Raw genomic sequence first — 18447 nt, forward strand, 5'->3', positions numbered from 1 at the left:
TGGTGGTTGTCGTGCTGATTTTTGTGATAGTTGTTGTGCTAGTTGTCGTACTAGTTGTTTTGATGGTTGCTTGGCTGGTTCTTGTGCTGGTTCTTGTGCTGTCTTCTTCGCTCGCCTGTTCGCTCTCCTCTTCACTCGCTTGCTTTTCATCTTCTCTGATATCTTCTTCGCCTTGGTCTTCGCCGTGTTCATGGCCGCCCTCATGATTTTCTTTGTTGCCGACTGAGCGCCTGGATTGGAGTGATTGGCCATGTTTGAAAGTAAGTAGGTCTGTTTCGGGGTTCTTGTTCGTGAAATGATGTGTAGTCAATGATGGGAAGTTCTGATGCAATAGAGCAGACGTGTAGACGATTGTGGTAATGATGCGTTGCTGGATTGACGGATGGATGTTGGGATGAAGTTGGTTCCGTCGTTGGCAGCAGGGCAGGCAGAAGAAGGGACCGTTGCTCACCAGGCAGTGCCAGTTCCGCTGATGTTATTCAATCAGAGGAAGGACGGAAGCTGTCTGCCTGCCTCAACTGCCTCATGCTATTCCAGCTTGGGAGCTGCTGGATGGCAAGTCCACCCCCGCCCATGGACGCCCGGATTTGGTGTCGTGGTTGTCGCTGCCGTCGTGACTGCCATTGTTGCTATTGTTCTTACCTTCTCTGTGCTTACTCCTGAGTAACGAGACCAGAACGCTTGCCGCTGTTTTAGACATTGAAAAGTCCGGATAGAACCAATTGGAGATCGGGGAAGGAGCTGTCGTTAGATGTCGGCCGGATAACCACACCCACATTTCACCAGAGCCGGCTCCGGACCGGAAACCCCATAGACCCCGCTCGCGAACCGGGCCTCGGGAATAAGAAACGTACGGACACCGACGGGGTGTTGCTAGATGATGCATAATGCCATGTACCAATCACCACTGCGTGCGGAGAAAGAGGAGAGGGAGGTGGTGCTCGGTTGTTGTTGACATCATCTGAACATCGTCTCCAACAACTCTGAAAACACCAAACCAATTCACGCCCACATTAAGCCCTGATAAGTAACTGCTTGAGAGAACACGATGAAGAGAATCCAGCAGCTCGGGCAACAACTACTCACCTCTGACAAGAAAGAAACCATGGTTTCGGGTGTCACTCTCAACGAGAACGGCATCCCGCCCTTCGAGTCCCTCCCTCTCGGAAAAGATGACCCCAGATACTCCGCCTGGGGTCTGTACGGCGACAAGGACGAGTTGGGATCTCTGAACAGACTGACAGACGAGCGAGTCGCCGCGGCAGCCAGGTCCGAGATCAAGACGGGGGCGAGGTCCGACTTCCGTTCCTACCTATGAACTCTGAAGACATGGACTAACACGCCCCCAGAGTATCTCTCAACTGGTCCCTCACTGCGCAGCCTGAGCCCTTCTTCGCCCGCCAGGCCTTCCGCCACGACATCATCCCCAAGCCCCCGTTCTTCGCCAACGACGACATCTGGACCTTCAACTCGCAGTCCTCGTCGCAATGGGACGGCCTGCGTCACTGCGGCTACCAGAACGAGAAGAAGTTCTACAACGGCGTGACCATGGAGCAGGTCCACGCTGTTGACGGCGAGGGCAAGAAGTCCGACGTGCTCGGTATTCAGGGTAGGCTACTCTCCATTTTCATAGCTCATAGTCGATACTGAGCGAGACCACAGCCTGGCAAAAACACGGCATCGTCGGCCGCGGCGTCCTCGTCGACTACCATAGCTGGCGTCTGTCGCAAAACAAACCTTACGACCCCTTCGCCCACGACTCCATTCCAGCCTCGGACCTCAAAGCCTGCCTCAAAGCGCAGGGTACAGAGGTGAGATTCGGTGACATCCTCTTCACCCGTACAGGTAATCACTCTCTGCGCTTGAGCACTTGAAGGCAATCACTCACTCACTCGCCACAGGCTTCATGGCAGCCCACGCCACCAAGACCCCCGCAGATCTCCAAACCTACCGCGTTGCCGAGCCCCAAGTCTTCAGCGGGGTCGCTCAGTCCGAGGAGACGATCCGCTGGGTCTGGGAGAACTTCTCCGCCGTTGCGGGCGATCAACCGACGTTCGAGTGCTGGCCCCGCCGGGATCCGCAGTACTGGATGCACGAGATCTTCCTCGGCGGCTGGGGCATGCCCATCGGCGAGTTATTCGACCTCGAGGCTTTGGCCGAAAAATGCAAGCAGGAGAATAGATGGAGTTTCTTCGTATCGAGCGAGCCGTGCCATGTTCCCGGTGGCGTCGCCAGGTGAGTACAAGGTGCTCTTCACGAGCTTCGCTTCGCTGACTTTGTGTGATTTCAGCCCTCCAAACATTCTTGCGATATTCTGACAAGTAAAATTGTCAATAGCACGGCTTAATTGCGTTCGACGATTTGCTTGTGCGAAGGGAATTGACTGAATTGATGTAATTGATTGTTCATTGAGACGGCTAGAGCGTCGCATCGCTGTTACGCCAAGAAGCCACTGATAGGAGATCCATGTCCTCACTAGTGTGTCTATGTCGAGAAGACTTGAAGCAGGGAATCTTTTCGATTAAGAGTCGTTTGCATATAGCCTACCTGAAATATGAACTGTAACCTCTGGTCAGTTCCATCACAGGCTGAACCGCTTTAATAACCGCTTTAATAGCCAAAGGTGAAGGCGATTCAAGTCCCCCGATAAACCCAGGCATCATATTTGAATGACGTTTCCGAGTGAATTTGCGTGTCAGCCTTCCCGGCTGACCCTGATGATGAAAGGCATTGCCAATTCTGACGCCCTGATTGTGCTTTGCATCGCTGAGCCTCTATCACACACGTGTTCTATGATCCAGAACTGTCGCATCATCCCTTATCTCTTACGATCGCTGTGTGGATTGTCAGTTTTGAGGTCTCCTACTGCAGGATGCAAAGTGACTCACGTGCTCAGTCTCCTCGACAGCTGCTGCAACTTCTTATCGTTGGCAGCATCCTCGGCCGCCTTTTCCAAAGCCTGCTTTCTCTCCTCCTCTTGGTGCTTCACAACCTCCTCGTGGCTAGGGGGCAGCCTTTCGTTCTGCAAGTCGACCTTGCGAGCATCCTCAAAGGTATTGATGGCGTTCTTGATACCCTCGGCACCGAGCATGAGCGTTCCAGCGGGCAATCTGCCACCAGAAACAGTCTTGAGCTCTGTGACCCGCTCAGACTCCTCACGCAGCACCTGGAAGACACGCGAAAGACGCCCGATAGCCAAGATCTTGTTCTTGATGGCTCGTCGCTTGTACTCGATCGATTCGGGGTCCTGGGGCAAGGCTCCGGACAGGGGAGGCGACAGAGGCCCAGGTGATGTGGAGGAGGGAGTAGCATCCTCCTTGAGTTCCTCTTCGGAGCATGTGCTGAGAATGGCGATGAGCATGTCCGTGATCTTCTCTCCGACGAACGGCAGCGACCAGGTGAAGACGTCCATGAAGTTTGGCAGCCAGTACGGGTGAGGCGTGCAGTTGAACTGACGAATGTTCATGACATTGTTCTCGTACTTCAAAACGGCAGCCTTGTTGTTATAGACGTCCAAGTAGTTGGGTGCGGAGAAGATGGTCATGACACTAGGGAATCCAGTGGTGCGCGTCTTCCGATACATTCGGTAGCCTGCATCCTGCGCCTCGTGGGCTCGAATGACGGAGAGCAGGTTGTTCTTCTCCAGGAAGTTGCAAGCGGCCGGGTAGGAAAAGAAGTACGAGCAACCACGGACGTGGTTGTGCAGGAAGTAATCGCTGGTCTTTTCTTGTCCAAAGTCCTCGAGAGGATCAGCCCAAAGAATGTCGCACATGAGTCCCTGGGTCGGCGGCTCGCGGAATCGGTCGATCTGGATTGTATTGTTAGTTTAAGCGGGAATCACGAGACTGGAAGCTACCGCAACTCACGTTTCGCAAGTCGTCCAGAGTGTGGAGCTCGGGACTCAGGCCACCGTGGATGCACAAGAACTGCTTGTTCATAACGGCAGCCAGAGGAAGACTGCAGAAAGACTCCATGCAGGCTTCGTAGATGGACTCAGAGTACTTGTGCTTGCACTCGAGCTTGAAGGTGAAGTAGTCGGTCAAGTGGCGACACTCGTGGTTGCCGCGAAGCAGCCACAGGGTCTTGGGGTAGTGGATCTTCAAGCACCAGAGGTAGAGGACACACTCGATACTGAAGTAACCTCTATCGACGTAGTCACCGAGGAAAAGATATCTTGTCTCAGAAGGGTCGCCACCAACTTCGAACAGCTTCATGAGGTCGTAGTATTGGCCGTGAACATCACCGCATACGGTGATGGGCGCATCCATCTCGAGGAGGTTGGGCTCGGCACGGAGCAGCTCGGTGGCGGTTCTGAGAATCCATAGGGCCTGCTCTTCGGTCAAGCGACCTTCGCGGTAGAAATGCTGCTTGAGAAAGTTGATGTTGGGCTTCGTGTGAGTTTCGTCCTCGAAGAACTGCTCATCAGAGGGAGTGAACATGGCGGGAGCTTGGACGTCTAGGAGTGGGAAATCAAGTTAGCGCGATTGATCGCCAGGCGGGGCATGATGGTAGCAAAACGAGGGGCATCGTGACGCAGTCGACGGGATGGCGGTGACTAGAACGATCTCGACAGAGTGTTGCGTACCTTTGCAAACTCGCTCGAGAGTGTTGACTTGGGTGCCATCTTCCATAGTATGGATGGTGAAGTCAATCTCGGGCAGAGGCTTCTTCTCGCGAATAGCGCGAATGGCATTGTCGACCTGCTGATTGCGGCGGTCTTCAGGAGCAGCCGCGCTGGCTCCTTCGGGGTCCATGATGTGTGGCTAACGAGTCGAATGAGACGACAGTAGAGGATAAGGTCCTGATCGAGTCGAGGGCGATGGCGAGGGCGAGGGCGAGGGTGTTCGGTCGGGTATCGATGATGCGGAGGAACAGAGCGGTGAACGAGGGTAAGGGTAGCGCCAGCTCCTTATCAAATCGCAAAAGGCCTACAAAGAGGCGAGCTGGGTTGCGGCGAGTCGTCGAGCACGAGACGGCGAAGACCAGGCGAAGGCAAGGCAATGCGAGGCGAGGCGAGGGGTAAAAATTGAGGTGAGGAAAGATAGGGCTGAGAAGGGGGAGTTGGGTGAAGGGGATGGGACGGGATGGGATGCACTGCACTTCCACAGCAAGTCCAGTGTCTAGTTTGCTGTGCAGTCGCCAGTTTGCAATTGGGTGCTCCAATCTTACAGGCTGTTAACCGGGCCTTTGCTGAATACGGGTGTACGCGCCGCTGCGGGTTGCTGCTGGGAGAGAGCTGGTTCTGCGCATTCCGGGATGAGGTAGCATGCCCGGCACCTCACAGAGGTCGGCTCGGTCAGCCACTGATACCATCGAAGCCCCAAGACCCGCGGCCAGCGAATCCACTGCACCCTTACTGCTGCTGATGGCTGCTAAGGTAAGCTGGAAACTGAGGTGGGAAAGCTGGAACGCACACCTCAGATGAATTGGCAGGTGGCACACGCCAGATGTCCGCGGACGGCGGGGTGACGAGAGATATGAAAGACCTTAATCTACACTCATTTTTGGTGTTAATTCAAGTATCGCCTATCATCCCCTCGGCTCTGGGTCCTCAGACGAGAGGCAGCCGCAGGCTCAATTGTGCAGGCAGCCTGTCAAATGCGTCCAGTTGCCTCTCCCGCCCCCACTTCGTCGCAAAACGGTACGTACCCGTGGTCCCTCGACGCCCCTCACTTTTTCCACTTTGCTCCAGCTCTAATCCTGCTCCGATCCTGCTTAGGTTGGCTTCAGTCTTGGGAACCTGAATTTCCACGATGCGGATTGGACCGTCTTGCGCAACGGCACCTCCATCTATCACCATTGTACTGGTCACATCGTCACGCGACACTTTCAAATCGCCACTTGCAGCAATGGTCTCGTTTGTACTTTGTCTCGTATCTAACGTCTAGCTCTCATCAAGCTCTTCGCCTTTTCACGGGTATCCATCTTCAGCTCTCTATCGTCGATTTGTCTTCCAAGATACCACTCAAGGACGGCCGCCATATCGACAATGACAACGACAACAACAGTAACGGCGGCAGTTGCCGACTCGATCCTCATCTTCGACACGGCTCGTGCTCACCTATCTGGTCGATGCTTTTGCGAACGACTCGCCGCCAGCTTGGCTACTGTCCCATTCTGCAGCTGCTCCCGGCCCCGTGCCTGTCGTCAAATTCTCTCATGAGTTGGTGCAAGACCATACTGACTCATGGAGCATCGCGGCTCCCCTCGAAATCCCTCAGTCTTATCTCGTCTATGGCAGGCAGTAGCCTCCGTCCACAATGAGGTCGCAACCAGTCGTGTACGAGGCGGCATCCGAGGCAAGGTACAAGTACGCGCCCTTGAGCTCCTTAGGTTCTCCTTCGCGTCTGGACAAGTCAGCTACCGCGTACGTATTTCTCGTCGCCAACCGACAACTTACCCCATAGGAGTCTTATTCCTCCACTGCTTTTTGGACTCTTCGGGGACGAAGTCGGTGATCTCGGTCTTGATGTATCCGGGGGAGACGGTGTTGACGCGGGCAAAGTCAACCCATTCTACAGCCAAGCTCTTGCCTATTCATCGTGTTAGCCTTGGGTTGGCCAAGCCAAAACGCATCACCTACAGAGGTGGATCACAGCCGCTTTGGAGGCGTTGTACACGGTCTGCGCCTGCGGCACATTGACAATGTGACCACTCATGCTGGCAGTGGCGATGAAGCTGCCGTAGGTGAAGCCTTCGAGCGGCTTGCCGTCGAGCGTCGTGCCCTCCTTCTTCTGGCGGCGGAAATGCGCACCGGCGACCTGAGCGCAGTAAACAGTGCCGTTGACGTTGACGGCCATGACTTTGTCGGCCTTGTCCATGGGACCGTCGATCAGTGGCCCCTCCTCCCATGCGATACCCGAGTTTGCGACAAACACATCGAGACGGCCGTTGAATTCGGAGACGATCTGCTGGACGGATTCTTGAATCGACTGGTGAGAAGTGACGTTCACCTGGTAAGCCTTGCCTTTGGCAAAGGTCAGTAACTCAACAGCCGGTCACTTAGTGGTCGACCATAACCTACACTTGACACCATATTCCTTCTCAATCTCGGCGGCGCGCTCCAGGGCCTTCTTATTGCTGTTGTACCAAATAGCAACATTCGCGCCAGCTTCGGCGTAGGCATGGGCGATGTTCAAGCCAATTCCGGCGCCAGCGCCAGAGACAATGGCCGTCTTGCCCTTGAGCGAGAACAGCGGCAACACACGGTTTCCAGCAGGAGGCTCCGTGGCATTGTTCTTGAAAGCACCGTCCTTCATATCCGCCATGTTTACGATGGCCGTCGAAAAGGGCTGGAATCTCGCGGTTCTGCTGGCGGTTGCGACACGGGGGACACAGAGGACTCGAGGCCGCGAGACCGCAGCACGGAGGACGGAACCGAACATTTTATTGAGAGGCGACAGGGAGATTTGGCCGCAAGAGGCTTTTGATTTGAATTGACTTGACAGGGTACCAGGGAGGAAGCTTCACCGCAATCTAGGGGTCTTGACTCTTGAAGATTCCACGAGAGGGTCACGAAGAGTGCGAGGGAGGAAGCTAATACTAATACCAGTTTGGCCGGCGCGCCGCGGCAATGAGTGCCCCTGGTCCAACGCACCTGGGCCGACGGAACAATCTTGAGCGAGGTGACGCCAGTGGAGCTTGAAGCAAAGAAGGGTAGCTCTGAGCTGCTGTGCCGTCCTGTTACCTTTCAAGGATTTGAATAATGGAGGGGCAGCGCCGCGGCTTTGGCTCGTGTCATTGGCATCATGGCCGTCTTCAGGGTTAATGACGGCACTAAGGTAGGTAGCCCAGTCTTCATGCCGCATGTGTTCTTCAACCTCGGGCGCCGCCGGGGGTCTTGGTGGGGGGTGCACTGGTGCCATGGGGGTCCGGGGCTCGGGGGTATTCGGGTCACATTGCTCCAGATTCCTCCAGATTGGGCGTCTTCGAACATGCCAAAGTTGATTTTACCGCGGCGCTGATGCTTGTACGGGGCCCTGAATCGCGGGGCTCATCGGGGGCTAAAACGATCCCCGCTTCAACTCGACTGGCGCGCTTCTAGCTTCGAGTCGTCTGGAACACCTGCCCGAACCGGCCTGCAAACCTCGTCCGCGATACCCAAGAATGAGGGTTCAAGGGACGATATCAACCGCTTCCGACGCCTTGTGTGTTTATTCGTTCCGCGCCAGCCATCTCGCCCTTCCAAACCTCATGCTATGCGCCAAATGCAACTCCCACTCGCCATGCTATGACCCAGACACCTCGCTCCATGCCCACTCTTCAACCAACAACCTGGTTCAGAACGTGCTCGCGGGGAAAGTTTGTGTTTCTCCAGCGCGAGATGAAGTCGTCTCGGTTGACTGAATCGTGTTAGCCGAGTCACCGTTCTGAGTATGTCTGAAGTACTCACTGTAGGCACCGCAAATGCGTCTTCTTCCCTCGAAAGCACTGCGGCCATGCATCACCCTCCAGTTGTCAAAAACTGAGTAACAAAAGTCAGCAACCGCCTCAACACGCACTCGGCGGGAAAAAACTCACTCAAGACCTGTCCCGGCTTCAACTGGACCCAGTACTCGACGTCGGACCTGCGCAGGATGGCATCCCACTTGCGCGCGGCTGCGTACCACTCCGTCGGGGACACGTCCTTGGTAAAGGGCACGACGCCGCGGTCGTCGTTGTTCCACCGCACGCGGTGCAGCTCGCCCGTCTCCTGGTCCAGCTCCAGCACGGGGTACCTCTTGTCGGGCGAGATGGTGATGCCCTGGTTGCCGCTCGCGTGCCAGGGGAGCCGCACCTTGGCGAGGATGTCGTAGGCCCCGGGGTCCTCGCGCTTCAGGATCCGCGCGGCGTGGAAGGCGTCCACGAGCAGCGACTCGCCGCCGAGCTTGCCGTCCGCGGGCGCGGGCTGGTTCGGCGGGGCCTCGTGCGAGAGCATGTGGAAGGCCTGCAGGCCGGCCGGGTCGGTGAAGTAGGTGGTGTCGGTGTGCGCGGGGAGGGCGATGTTGGTGTAGGCGGTGTCGGCCATGGCGAGGTCGGGGATGAAGTCGTAGAAGCCGCCGTAGTGCGTCTCGCGGATGAAGGCGATCTTTTCGAGGACGCGCTGGGTCGGTTCCGGGGTCTCGTAGGGGGTTCCGTCGACGAAGGCGAAGCCGTATTCGCGCTGCCGGGCGGTCAGTTTCATATACGCGGGTGCATTGTCCGGTGAAGAGTGCTCACGATCAACTTCGTCAGCTTGGCGACGCCTGATTCGTCTCCCGAGCTCATGAGGTGGTCGTACTCGACGACTGGACGTCTGTTACCGACATCCGAGCCCCAGAAGTGATAGTTGACCTGCTCCGGACTGCGGTGGTCATCTTGGACGTAATGCTTAAGGAATTGCCAAGGGTAGAAGCTCTGGTGACCGTCCTGCTCCCCTGTTCTGCTCGTCAAATTCGTGTTCCACGTCTAGATTACTCAGACGAGTGTCATAACTTACACTTTACCTTGATACCTTGCTCTTCGGACTTGACTTCCACCGGACGGATATCCTCGCTTATCTACGAAATCGATGATCAGTTGGGACGGATTTTGAGTTGAGTGAGATGGGGTGGCATACGGCGTATGTGTTGAAGTTTCTTTGCGTGGTGTCCTGGTTCACGCATTGGCTGCAGCGACAATTGTCTCTTTTTGACGCAGCTGTGTTAATCGGGCGACCTCGTCTCACTTGAATGAAGCCCACGCGACGTACCTTAACCAAAAGTGCGGACTGGGGTCGAGCCGGTGTCAGTCAAAATGTCTCACCCCTCATCGTGAGCCGGTCACCCGGAGCCCCGGGGCCGGGAATAACGGAGGCGGGCGTCAGACTTACAGAGTCGATCTGCGGGCATCGCTGCCCGCGAGCCCGTCAACCAAGACGCCGTCGTCGACGACCTTGACGTCTAGCTGCTGGAATCTGGCAGCGGCTGCGGAAAGATGTCTCGTGGACCCGAGACGAGATGCTGCTCCGAATGCAGAGCGCCTAGACAGGGTAGAAGAGGAAGCGTGAGACCGTGTTCACGTGTCACTTTGACTTAAAGATGGACTTTTGAGAGAATTCCATACCTTACGGCTCGTGAGCCGATTTGTCTGAGGGGAATCATTATCGTGGTAGGGGATCAAGGGTCGCTGTGGGATAGAACTCTGATCTTGCCGAAGAATGAATTATGGGCAAAGTTGGCTCGGATTAGACTCAGTGCAAGAACCGGGGTATTTCAGTGTGAAGTTTGAGAAATGCGACGGATGACGGATCTTGAGTCGCGGGGTGATCGGGAAGAATATCCTCTTGGGGGGCGCGGGTTTAGGGGGAAGCCCAGGCCACCAGCAGCACCAGCACCATCTTGGCCCCGCTACGCCCATCGAGATAAGCCGAAATGCTGCGGTTTTGCACTGACATCAGCTGATGAGAGAGGTTGGGTTAACGCACGGCGGGGAACTTTGCTGGAGTCTGGAGTCTGAGTCTGGAGAAACGGTGCATCTTGGCCCAGAGACTTCCAGCCGAGGACTCTCCAGTGTCTTCCGCAATCTTCTCAGAATGTCTCACCTGCAGACTTGCTTGCTTTGTTGATCTCTTTCATCTCCCAACCACAACCGCGCCAAAACCCAAAACTTCCAACTCCACAACCCCTCGTCTCGGCCCGGCCGGTACGCGCCTCCAAATGATTGTTCTGGCCCTTGAACTCGCCACGTCAATTCCCGAAAAAAGAATGCGCCTCGCTTCGCCCGCTTCCTGTCTGATCGTCTCCAGACCGCCCCTCGAGACCGTTGGGGCCTGAAAATCCGCGCAAGTGGTATTCCATTACCACCGCTTCTTCTCTCTCATGGCACAAATAGCCGCCGAGCCCGATCTCCCGGGACTGTTGGACTGTCCTACGTCGTACTGCCTCATCGACAGCCACCCGAATTTTGGGGACCGGAGCAGCGTGGCAAACGCCAGTACCCCTGCCGGGGTCCTCAGAAACAAGCGCCGGAAAGTACAGTCCGATATCCCAAAACCTGGGTTTTCTTTGAGCGGACCGCGGGACAAAGTGCAAGGCACTTTGCTTCCTCACAGCTCTGTCCATTCACATGACTCAAGTGGTTCCGGCATTCTGGTTCAGATGCCTGTCCTCTCTCTTCGTTGTCGTCTTCTGCAGGACTTTGGCGTTGTTGGTGCTGCTTGTTGACGCCGCGCGTAGATGGCCCTTCTCATTGGCTGCGCTTGGCGACGAGGAGGCATAGACGATGCAGAGGACATCAAACTCGACATCGCGGCAGAAAGTGCTCTGCGGTTGGCTGGATCCGTCAACTTGCTACCAACGGCTCGTTTCTTAATGTTGGTCCCCGAGAGACGACATGTTGATATACGATCATGTCCCTCTGCGGACTGGTTCCCGCCGAGTGGCGTTTTCTCTTTTGATCCTAACGTTGGTATCGGTAGACTTCTCTATCTCAACCATATTCTTTTCTTTATTTTTCTTTGAGTGTTATACTTATCGATACATGCTGCATAATGTTTCCGAGAGCTCAGTGGCGCAGAGCATGCGTCCTGGTGTGGCTTATTTGCCATAATCACGCCGTCCGCGGCCTCGAGGTTATCCCCTTATCACAATCACCAAAAGTCTTCTTCGACGACGCTCTGGCTCTTATAAATAGAGCCCCAGTACGACCCAATGCCAGCTGCCCTGTTGATGGGCAAATCGCCTGCGGAAATGGCACTCCCGACTACTTTTGCTGTCCCAGCGACAAGACATGCATGGTCGTGGCATCCAACACCACAGCCCTTTGCTGCCCGAAAGGCGCATCATGCGAGGCAATATCCACCATAATTTGCGACATCACCGCCCAAGATGTCGTCGAAAACCCGGACAGTCCGATACACACCACGAAACTGGACGAGTCTCTGCCGAAATGTGGCAAACAGTGCTGTCCATTCGGATACAAATGTCGAGGCGGGTCTGCCTGCGTGTTGGATAAGGACGAAGAGCCTGGAAGCACCGCCAGCACCAGCACCGTTGTGACAAGGACAAAGACTGCCGTCGTTTCCACGTCGCCTGGGAGCGAGACAACCGCGACAGGGGCTGCTGAGACAGCGACTACGACCGCGGACCGGCTTCCAGCATCAAATGTGCCGTCTGTCAGCAGAAGCCAGGACATTCCAACTCCATCCACGACAGCCCCTCCAGCAAACGAGGCATCTGCAAACGCCTCTTCCGAAAAGTCTACATCCGGTGGTGTTATCGCGGGAACGACCGTCGCCGCAGTCGCCTCCGTGGCGGTATTGACGTGCCTGTTATGGTTCAAGCGACGAGCCATCTCAGAAAAAGTCGCTTCCGCGAAGTTTCCCCGACCATGGCAACAGTTACGGGAGAACCATTCCGAACAAGACATGCCCCTCCCGCGATACAACTCCCCGCCGCCGGCATACAACATGGCGACGAAGCCGCACACGCAACAGTACGCCTTCAAGCACTATAGCCCAGACTCAGTGGGGAGCGAACCGCCTGTCGAGCTGCCTGCCACGCCGGTGTCTTTCAGCGTGTGGAATCCTCGTAGTCCCAGGGAAGCAAGGCAGCCGCGGCGGTCTCACTACGAACCGTATCGACGTCCTGAGTAGGCTTTCATCGTGGATCTGCCATTTGAGACGGCGTTTCGCTTCTTCTTTACATACTTTCATGAGCAATAAGACATTCTGTACGATATCATAGGAGGGAAAACTCAAGATAGATTCATGAAAAGTCAGTTGTTTACTATTCGTTGCCATGTTCTTCTCATATGTTCATGATTGGTCCATTTGGTACTTTGATCATCAAGGGAGCCTGAGTGTATATCAACCAATGTCTGGCAACTCACGGGGATAGCAACTCCAAGCCCAAGCCTTACACCATTGACCACTCCGAAATTGTCTCCCCGGCTTCGAAACCGCCAAAAATGCTCCGTCTGGACTCGGACAAGGTCTTCTCCGACTTGACGGCAAAGATCTTGCCCTGGCTCATGATCCTCATGCTCCTCATCTTCATCATCGTCACTCTCTTCTTCAGCATCACCAACAAGGAGCCCATCCCCAGAGAGGCGACCTTCGCCCTCGTGGGCATCTCAAGCATCTTCATCGGCCTCTGGCTACTGGGTCTCCTGGTCTGCTACTGCAAGGGCATCTTCCCTTGCGGAGCGGCGACGCAAGCCGATGGCCTGCCCACGACGAACCCGCCGGGCACGAGAGAGACGTTTAGATGTTTGAATACGAATCGGAACTCTTCGCCGCCGGTCTCGCCGTCCAAGCCGCCCTCGCTGCCGCCAAATGATGATTTCAGGAGGCACCAGGACGAGCAGAAGAGGCGGGGTGAGGAGGAACGAAGGCGTCAACGGGAGATTGAAAGGCAAATGGAGCGGGAAGCTGAACGACAACGACAACGACAACTAGAACGTGAGCAGGAGCAGGAGCAGGAGCGTCGGGAGACACAGCGGGAACAAGATCGACTACAAGAGCAACAACAGCAAGATGAGCGAGTTCGACAGCAGCAACAACGAGAACATGACCAGCGGATTCAACAACACGATCGTTCACAGCATCAGCAGCAAGAACAGCAACAAAACGAGCGACGTAGACAGCAGGGACAGCAACAACAAGATCGACGACTCGAGCCACCACATCAACAGCAACATCGAAATCGACAGCAACAGCAGCAGCGACAATCGAACCAGCCGCACCACCAACGCAAACAGCAGGTTAGTCGAATTCCAATACACTGCGGCCGAGAACAACGAGAACAACGATCACGGCCCCAAAATCCACCAGCGTCGAAGTTTCCTGCCGGACCCAGACCAGAACCACCGCGACGTTCACAATCGCAACAACGAGGGCGCTCTCCAGTGTCAAATCGCAGGGACATCAATGACCAGCACGTCTCAAGCAGACCCAACTCGAGCCTTCAGTCAACTCCGACGAGCAAAAAGTTCAACCGCCGCTCTTCCAGCAACCCGTCTAGGCGCACTTCACCACACGGCTCGATCACGCATGGGACTTCCGAGCAGGGTTCGCTGTCGATGCGACGCCAGCGGCGCAGGTCGGATTTGCAACGGCGCAACCACAGCACGCCGCCGCCTTCGAGAGATGGTCAACTCGAAGTGGAGGCCATGGTTGAAGATGCTCAATGGCGTGAGCTCTCGTCCCCTGACACGCAGGCTCGTATAGAGGCGATGGTGAGTTATCCCGGTGTGGCTGTCCTTCCGCAGTTGAGAATTGTGAAAGATGTAGGGCTGATCATGAACCAGCCGGCGCCTCTGAAGATCTCTCGCCCAGGCGGTCCGGATCCGAATTCTGGACGCTTAGTACCTCCTGGATCTAGTGCCATGACGCAAAGGAACCGATATGCTGAGCCGAGACAGCGAACTGGCGAGGGGCAACGCCGGGACCCCGGGCCTTCTCTACATCGATACGATGACAGCCCCGACCTCTCTGATCCAGGTCCGGCCATACGCCAGCCACACGCATACCAACCCGCGGATCGTCATCCTCAGTCTCATACAGAGGTACGTCCTCCAGAGTCCGGCAATCGCATTTGTCAGACTCCCGGGCCCGCGCGAAAGTTTAGCCACATGAGGATTCCACAGCGTCCCGTACGGGAGAAGAGACTGACTCCTTTCTTCCGAACTGACGAAGTAGCAGGCACAATGAATGCTAGAGAACCGAGCCTTCAAAAACCACGTAGCTTCAAGGAGTTGGTTCGATATCATTCGCCATTGTCGCTGCCGAAAAAGCCACATTAAGGCGGAGGCTTGGAAGACCAATAATTCGCCTGATTTATGATTCAAGGTGCTTCGTTCATTGAAAACCAAAGTTTAGCGGGAATGAAAAGAAGAATAGTCATGTAAGACTACACTTTTGGCAAAGACAATGATGACACGGCATGAACGAGTTGAGTTCGTATGAATTGGTCTCCGCTGGAAATAGAGAATGATTCGTCACTTACACCGCCACTTATTTGGGAGAAGCTGACAGAAGCTCACACATGTTAGTGTTGTTCAAGCAATACTTTGTATCTAGAGAGGGTGGAGGCGATGGTTCGAATGATGGTTGGCTCTTTTCAGCGTTTGACTTTCCCGTCCAGGGAAGCCCGGTCCTTTTCCCATCTGATGTGCCCGAGCTATGACATCGCAGTTCAAGAACTTCTGGAAGCTTCAGTTTTAAGAGACTTACTTGTTGGAGGAGGACAATACACTCGGTCGCTTCGGCATGAATGTTTCGTCATCTATATTGCGTTATGCACAGGTGAGCTAGCGCTTTCTTTCACCACTCATCGCGGTCTCACACCTTCACGAGTCTGACACTGATATATATCTCAGATTTTGCAAAAAGACGAGCAGCTAGCTCCGGTAAATCATTGGTGAATTGCGAGACGAAAGAAACATCGGAGCAACAAGAACGGCTAACATCATGGAGTCCTGGACCGACACGATATCCAATCTCAACCACCGCAACATCGACGACGAGCTAGAATGCGAGGCCTTCGACCACTTCAACATCTGGACCCCTCTAACCGGAACGCTCCTCCCTCCTACAATCCTCAAATCCCTCCTCTCGAAGGAACGGCCCCGGGTCGCGGACATCGGCACGGGGAGCGGCGTCTGGCTAACATCCCTCACCGACATCCTCCCCGTCCGCGCCGAATTGATCGGCTTTGACCTCGACCCGCGCAAGTTTCCCCCGCGACCGCCGACGCCTCCGATCCCACCCCCGCCGTTGTCCCCGCCGCTGAGACCCGTGCAGCCGAGTCTGGATTTCCGGGTGCATGACGTGCGGGAACTGTTCCCGGAGGATCTGCGGGGCACGTTTGATCTGGTACATGTCAGATTATTGGCGCTGGGGTTGACGACCGCGGATTGGGACGTCATCGTGAAGAACTTGGTCGCGCTGCTGAGGCCCGGTGGGTGGTTGCTGTGGGAAGACACGTCGTGGTTGTTTATTAGGGCGTATCCCCCGAGCAGAGCGTATGATGAATGGTGGTGGGCCATCATGCGGCATGGCGCGAGTGTTGGAAGGGATCCTTTGTGAGTCTCCCATACTCAGAGGCTTGTTTCCATGCCTTGGTTAAGGACGGCATCTTATTGACGATAACAGCATACCTTCTGGTCTTGCACAGAAGTTCGAGACTGCCGGGCTGCGAGACTGTGATCAAAAGATCTGGAGCACATGGGCGGCGGATGGGGGCCTGAGAGACAACACCACGCTTGCTGTCCAGCGTCAGGTCAGGCCCTCGCTGTCGGTGGTGATCCAGGATGGCGGTGCGGAGACGATCAAGACGTCGGGTGATATTGATCGAATTGAACGGGAGATCATGAGAGGCGTTGAGGAAAAGGGGGTTCAGATGGGTTTGGAATACTTTTGGATCTGGGGACAACGACCGTTAAAAGATTGCGTCAGCAAGCAACTAGAGTGAGTCGAAAGACCTATACAACGGGTATGATTTTGAATCAAAGATGTAACACGACAGGATCATATTCAGAGCTGGAACTATGTGACACCGGTATCAAATAAGTTATGAGAGCTGCCAGGTATTCCCCAAGCCTACCTGAGAAGCAACGGCCACCACTCCCAGCCCAAGACTGAGAACGGCGCCAAGTACAAGTTTACTCATAGAGGTCTGCTTTCCTTCACCGCGTCGAATCTCAAAGTCCGACCAGATTGGGAAGATGGTCCGCAGCCAGTACTTGTACATCGGGTCGGGGTAAATGAAAGTGTTCTTCTTCGTTTTCGGATCCATCCACCAGCTCTGACACCCGCTGTTAAAGACCAAGTTCTCCAGCTTCCCGTGCACCCACACCTGGTCTCTCTTCTGAGCCTCCGGCTTGACCATGATGGAGTCAGCCTGCGATGAGCCCGTCAGGACTGGCCGGAGCAGGCGGCAAGCGTAGTTGATTTGGCATTCGGAGTGAAAGATGACAGAATGCTGTCCTGTCGCGGCGTTCGGCCCGTATAAGATGAAGAAGTTGGGGAAACCAGTGACAATGGTTCCTTTGTAGGCTTCCGCGCCCCCTTTCGAGTCCCAGACTTCATGGATGTCTCTGCCGTCCACGCCCTTGACCTCCATTGGGAAGAGCCACTTCTGGGTCATGAAGCCCGTTGCGAAGATGATCACGTCGGCGTCATATCGGGAGCCGCTATCTGTTACCACGCTATTTTCCTCGATCTTGACGGCTCTTTCTTTTGCGAGGTGCATCTTTGGCGAGTAGAGACAGTCGAGATAAGTTGCGGTGTTGACGCGGCGTTTGCAACCAGGCTCGTAGTCTGGAGTCAAGATCTCTCGATACTTGGCGGGGGCGTTATGCTCGATGTATTCTAAAGTGGCGTCGCGAATCTTTTGTCGTTTTCTAGCGCCGTCGTCCGTCATGAGGAAGGAGAAGAAGACGCTCTCAAGTTGCCATGCGAGATAGACTCGATAGAGGCGCATGGCAAAGGGGACATATCTCATCATGACCTTCCAGGAAGTGGAATATCTCGGGTTGCCCTAGGTAGATAGAAGCAGTCAGACTTGAAGGTTGTGAGAGTGGGCTTGTGTGTACTCACCCGCTTGGTCCACCAGTGTGCACTCTTGACGAGCTGCGTGACTTTCCCTCGAGGCCCGGCGTGCTTGACCAGCTCGGGAACGAACTGCGTTGCCGAGGCGCCATTCCCGAGTATGACAACATTCTTATTCTCCAAATCGACCGAGTGATCCCAACGTGCGCTGTGGAATATGTCCCCTCTGAAGGACTCTGCACCGTTTATCTCAGGTATGTAGGGTCGATCCAGTGTTCCAATGGCGCTGACAACCACAGGGGCGACTTTGACAAACGTTTCGCCCGTGTTAGTTTCTTCGAAAGTACAGCTCCAAGTAGAAGTGTCGGAGTTCCAAACAAGACCAATACACCTGGAGTTGAAGCGACAATGGGGAATGATGTCGAACTTCTCGGCCACGGAGAAGAAGTATTGATGCAACTCGTCTCTTCCCGGGTAGGTTGTTGTCCAATCGGGTTTTAAGGCGAAGCTGTAGGAGTAGAAGTGACTTGGGATGTCGCAGGCACAAGCTGGATATTGATTGTGCCACCAAGTGCCGCCGATGTTTTCGGACTTCTCGTATATGGTGAAGTTTTGATGCTTCAAGAGACGCTTGAGTTGTATGGCCATACCGAGGCCCGATATCCCACCACCAATGATGATCACTTCTTTGGAGTCCATATCTGATGATTGAACTAGATAAAGAGAAGAATGTCACGAAACAACGAAAAGCAATATCGATGCAGACAATCCCAACTTTGTTTCTAGCTAGAGACTGTGGGAGAAGAATAGTGATACCTCGACCAGAAAGTAGTTGATATACCAGGCCATCTTGAACTGATTTATACATGATCATGACTTACACGAGGCATCAGGGTGATTCTCCATGCATTCCCCGTGGGGTTTCAATCGAACCCCGGATAACTTGATGAATCCAT

The 18447-nt window shown here is 54.8% G+C and overlaps 7 protein-coding genes across 7 annotated transcripts; 3 read left to right on the forward strand and 4 right to left on the reverse strand.

Moving 5' to 3' along the window:
• Positions 1 to 1048: 1048 nt before the first annotated feature.
• On the forward strand, positions 1049 to 2318 carry CkaCkLH20_01165 (uncharacterized protein; the record flags this gene model as incomplete). The annotated part of the gene is made up of 5 exons (XM_038883884.1): positions 1049 to 1293; positions 1350 to 1609; positions 1663 to 1845; positions 1902 to 2235; positions 2291 to 2318. 5 exons carry the CDS (start codon positions 1049 to 1051, stop codon positions 2316 to 2318), a joined length of 1050 nt encoding a protein of 349 aa, XP_038750476.1.
• Positions 2319 to 2884: 566 nt separating this feature from the next.
• On the reverse strand, positions 2885 to 4754 carry CkaCkLH20_01166 (serine threonine-protein phosphatase 2b catalytic subunit; the record flags this gene model as incomplete). Its single annotated transcript, XM_038883885.1, has 3 exons — positions 2885 to 3808; positions 3867 to 4456; positions 4586 to 4754. The coding sequence occupies 3 exons, from the start codon at positions 4752 to 4754 to the stop codon at positions 2885 to 2887; spliced, it is 1683 nt and encodes a 560-aa protein (XP_038750477.1).
• A 1478-nt stretch (positions 4755 to 6232) lies between these two features.
• On the reverse strand, positions 6233 to 7385 carry CkaCkLH20_01167 (short-chain dehydrogenase; the record flags this gene model as incomplete). Its single annotated transcript, XM_038883886.1, has 4 exons — positions 6233 to 6347; positions 6401 to 6533; positions 6584 to 6967; positions 7025 to 7385. 4 exons carry the CDS (start codon positions 7383 to 7385, stop codon positions 6233 to 6235), a joined length of 993 nt encoding a protein of 330 aa, XP_038750478.1.
• Positions 7386 to 8262: 877 nt separating this feature from the next.
• On the reverse strand, positions 8263 to 10100 carry CkaCkLH20_01168 (trimethyllysine dioxygenase; the record flags this gene model as incomplete). Its single annotated transcript, XM_038883887.1, has 9 exons — positions 8263 to 8342; positions 8393 to 8464; positions 8521 to 9142; positions 9199 to 9395; positions 9458 to 9518; positions 9578 to 9626; positions 9710 to 9727; positions 9830 to 9979; positions 10063 to 10100. The coding sequence occupies 9 exons, from the start codon at positions 10098 to 10100 to the stop codon at positions 8263 to 8265; spliced, it is 1287 nt and encodes a 428-aa protein (XP_038750479.1).
• Positions 10101 to 11731: 1631 nt separating this feature from the next.
• On the forward strand, positions 11732 to 12592 carry CkaCkLH20_01169 (uncharacterized protein; the record flags this gene model as incomplete). The annotated part of the gene is made up of 1 exon (XM_038883888.1): positions 11732 to 12592. The coding sequence occupies one exon, from the start codon at positions 11732 to 11734 to the stop codon at positions 12590 to 12592; it is 861 nt and encodes a 286-aa protein (XP_038750480.1).
• A 314-nt stretch (positions 12593 to 12906) lies between these two features.
• On the forward strand, positions 12907 to 16412 carry CkaCkLH20_01170 (methyltransferase domain-containing protein; the record flags this gene model as incomplete). Its single annotated transcript, XM_038883889.1, has 6 exons — positions 12907 to 13110; positions 13397 to 13845; positions 13887 to 14175; positions 14248 to 14505; positions 15416 to 16023; positions 16094 to 16412. The coding sequence occupies 6 exons, from the start codon at positions 12907 to 12909 to the stop codon at positions 16410 to 16412; spliced, it is 2127 nt and encodes a 708-aa protein (XP_038750481.1).
• Positions 16413 to 16511: 99 nt separating this feature from the next.
• On the reverse strand, positions 16512 to 18190 carry CkaCkLH20_01171 (uncharacterized protein; the record flags this gene model as incomplete). Its single annotated transcript, XM_038883890.1, has 2 exons — positions 16512 to 17480; positions 17540 to 18190. The coding sequence occupies 2 exons, from the start codon at positions 18188 to 18190 to the stop codon at positions 16512 to 16514; spliced, it is 1620 nt and encodes a 539-aa protein (XP_038750482.1).
• Between the last annotated feature and the right edge of the window lie 257 nt (positions 18191 to 18447).

This window comes from Colletotrichum karsti, assembly GCF_011947395.1.
Source record: "Colletotrichum karsti strain CkLH20 chromosome Unknown Scaffold3, whole genome shotgun sequence".
In the NCBI taxonomy this organism is placed as follows: Eukaryota; Fungi; Ascomycota; class Sordariomycetes; order Glomerellales; family Glomerellaceae; genus Colletotrichum; species Colletotrichum karsti.